Source organism: Octopus bimaculoides, chromosome 25, assembly GCF_001194135.2.
Source record: "Octopus bimaculoides isolate UCB-OBI-ISO-001 chromosome 25, ASM119413v2, whole genome shotgun sequence".
In the NCBI taxonomy this organism is placed as follows: domain Eukaryota; kingdom Metazoa; phylum Mollusca; class Cephalopoda; order Octopoda; family Octopodidae; genus Octopus; species Octopus bimaculoides.
Window position 1 is genome coordinate 13614466 of NC_069005.1, and position 3726 is coordinate 13618191.

General features: G+C 42.5%; 1 protein-coding gene across 1 annotated transcript in view; it reads left to right on the top strand.

The window, feature by feature from the left end:
• Positions 1-3726, top strand: part of LOC106876110 (matrix metalloproteinase-2) — an 84689-nt gene that overhangs the window by 56350 nt on the left and 24613 nt on the right. The window contains exon 4 of the mRNA XM_014924520.2: positions 2-17. Within this exon, the coding sequence (XP_014780006.2) occupies positions 2-17 (16 nt within the window). The remainder of the gene's footprint in view (position 1; positions 18-3726) is intronic.

The window sequence follows — 3726 nt, forward strand, 5'->3', positions numbered from 1 at the left end:
GACATCGATCTTCAAATGTAAGTAATATATTCTTCATTGCTATTTTATAACCTTGTATATCATTGTTCTCTACAACAGTGCTTCTCAAACTATCTGATGTGGCGTACCGGAAGTTTTTTTTTTTTTTCCAATGTGCCAGGCACCAGTAATATTTCTTGGTAATATTAATTTATACCGGAAAAAATATATATAATAAGTATAGTAAAAGTTAGTGAGTACTACGCTCCATCTGCCAGCTGATAAGTTGTTTACTGCAGTGCATAAGGTGAAATTACTGAAATTATGCTATTGTTTCTTATTATTCTGGAAACTCGCCGCGCACCGGCAGCAGATGGCTCTCGGACCGGCACCGGTCCGCGGACCACCACTTTGAGTTTCACTGCTCTACAACGTCCTTTTATCATCATCATCAGGTCGGCTGAGTTGCCCGGATCATTGCAAGTCTTCCACGCCAAATGTCCCGGTCGAGCAATGTGACATGAATATCTGACTTGGATTTTCGACACACTGGTGTTTCACGAGCTGAAATAATTCAGCTGTGCATGCCACGATTACAGATGGTAACGGTAGTTCTACAACTGACCTTTGACAGTTTGTTGTCTGTTCATCTGCTCAGCATCTGGTGATTTTCGCCATTGATTCAATAAGTTCTTTTGCCAAAATAGTTCACATCTACTATGCATATATATATATATATATATATATATATATATATATATATATATATATATATATATATATATGTATATATATATATATATATAAGGATAAAATTTTAGTAAAGTTTTTATCAGTTACCAGCATATGGAAAATACCATTTAAGGTGAAAAATATAAATACAATTATAAATAAGAGTAAATAGAAAAACTATCTTTGCCAATATGCTGAAAAGAAGACGCTAAATAGTCTAACGACAAAATATTTTTACTTATCTTATTGGTGTAATAACATAAGTGAAAATATTAAGTGCCAGTTACGCACTGGGGTCGTTGTAATCGACTTAATCCCTTTGTCTGTCCTTGTTTGTCCCCTCTATGTTTAGGGTAACGTGTCCAGTTTCCAGTAACCGGAATCCTGTCCACTAAACCTATCTAAGTCGAGCTTACAGGTCACAAATTTGTGATCCGTGTAGCTGGCGATATAAAATAATGGACAACTAACGCTATCTTTATCCGCTAGCCTGATGAAAACTCTGTCTAAGTAAGATCTGGAAGACCCGACGCTGTTAGTCCCTGTCCACATTGGAGGCATTCGGGAAATCCATTCTATGCCTGTCAGTCAACTGGAAACGTCTGAGTAGGTTAATGAGGTGTAAATTTCCTTTTTTATTTACATAAGAGCCAACACAATCCACACGTGCATCTAGGATCGTGTTAAAGTCACCTACTAGCACTAAAGTGCGCGACATGCCTAGGAAAGCCTCTAGACGTCTGGAATAGTCTGACTGTCCAATGTCATTCGGCGCATAGACAGTGACCAGTCTGAAGGCACTACCGTTGCTGCGATTTACGTCACGGACGACCGCAGTTCCCCCTCCTCCTCTAGGTTGGCATAGAGATGCGTATATCTCGTAACCATCGAAGAGAAGCAAGAAAGCCTACGGCCCGGTCAGTCTGGTTTCGCTGGTGACTATAATATCCAAGTTCCATGACCGGAGATTGTTGAGCAATATCGTTGCTTCCAATTCGATCGTATGCCACGTACATTTATGCTGCCCAGCTTGAGGGAGAACATGGAAAAGGTAAGATAAAAAAGTTACTTACATTAGAGTCTTCTGGGTGGGGTAGGTATATCCTCACTTCTCAAAGTGACTTGTGGGATGTCCTTAATTAAATTTCTATACAAGTGTCTTGTGAACGCTAATTCTTTTCTACTCTAGGCCAAGGCCCGAAATTTTTGGAGGGTGAGGGCAGTCGATTAGATCGACCCCAGTACGTAACTGGTACTTAATTTATCGACCCCGAAAGGATGAGAGGCAAAGTCGACCTCGGCGGAATTTGAAATCAGAACGTAAAGACAGACGAAATACCGCTAAGCATTTCGCCCGGCGTGCTAACGTTTCTTATTTCGTTTGGAAAAATATTTTTTAAATCGTTGTGTTATTGTCAATATACATGATTTGCGAATGCGATTTGGCAGCTTTTTATGGAGCTATGCGGGGATTATTTTGTGTGAGTTCAGGTAGGTTTGTATTTTTTGTGCTGTTGGCAGTGAGGTTAATAACGCTGTTTGGGGGTTGTGGTGCTGGTGATGGTGCTGGTGCTGGTGCTGGTTGTGTAAGTGTAGTAGATGTGCATGCGGGTGGTTGTGTGTCTGCGGTGCAGTGGGGTGCTGGGAAAGGGTTCTTTCGTTTTCTTTTTTTTTTTTGTGGGGACCTCCTTCCACTCGATGTTGGTAGCAGCCGGGTCTGCAGCTGAGATAGGGTAATCCTTAGTGCTTTGGGTATCCTTTATAGTACTGGCGTTCGTGGGTGAGTAGTCTGGATGCGCACCCTCCTCCGCTGACGCCTCCTTAGTTTTTACTGCTGGGGTTGGGCTTGCTGTGGGTTTTGCCGATTCATCTGCGCTCAGCTCGGCTTTGGCCTGATCGTCAGATGCTGAAGAGGTCTGTGTCTTGATCTGTGATAGTCTCGCTGAGATCTGCCGTGGTTGTGCGTTTGGTGGAGGGTGGCTCATTACTACGGATTTCAGTGGGCACGTAACCCTCATATGTCCCTTCTGCCCACATTTGTAACATATGGGTCTGCGTCTCTCCACCACAACGCGCGTAGCTCACCCATCGTGAAGTTTGATTTGGTCGGGCAGAGCTTCAAGGTCTTGTTGCATATCTTAAACTATTAATTCTATGCCTTGACCTCTTCAGTTTTGTTGGTGGAGTTTGGTAACTGGTAGGATATTTATGTTATTTTCCAGGTCCAGCAGGACAGCCGCCACCACCCATACGACGTCTATCTCTGGGGGTACCTCTACAATTTTTATTCTTAATGTTCGTCTTCCCAAATAAGTTGGTAGTAGCACTCGTTCGGTTGTTTTTAATGTCACTGTGGAATGTTCTTTGATTTCATCTTCTGAAGCGAATCTTACCTCCAAAGCGTCAATTTTTTTACCCCTTGCCGCACAGGTGATCCTGCCTCAAATGGGATGTAGACCTTTTTCGATTAGTTCTTTGGAGACGTATTCTATTTTCTTGTTTTTAAAGAGATAGTTTTGTATATGATCGTTTTACGCAAGCTGTATTGTGTGATTTTGCAGAGGGAGGGGGGCGTTAGGCTGAAATTGGTGCCATCTCTTTGTAGTAGGCATTTGTATTTTTCAATTCTTCTATGCTAAGGTTTAGCTTCACTTGATTAAATTTTACTGCCGACGCGAAACCGCGGCTGTTGCTGTTCGTGGTTTTCGGGTATTTATCATCAGAGTGACTGGGATTGGTGGCGTTAGTACTTGAGATAATTGTATTTTCTTTCGTAACAACTGTGTTCTCATCCCCCTCTCTCATTCTCTCTCTCTCTCTCTCTCTCTTTCTCTCTCTCTCTCTCTCTCTCCCTCCCTCCTTCTCTCTCTCTCTCCTTCTCTCTGTCTCCACAACAGAGAGGCAAGAAAGCCTCCTCGTACAATCCAGATAGAGGGGCGTAGTCTTCATTCAGCCTTAATTCCATATTACAGAAAGAAATCTGCGGGTCGAGAAACGCTGGTTTCTCTATCATACTAATGGGGTGGCAAATCGCCC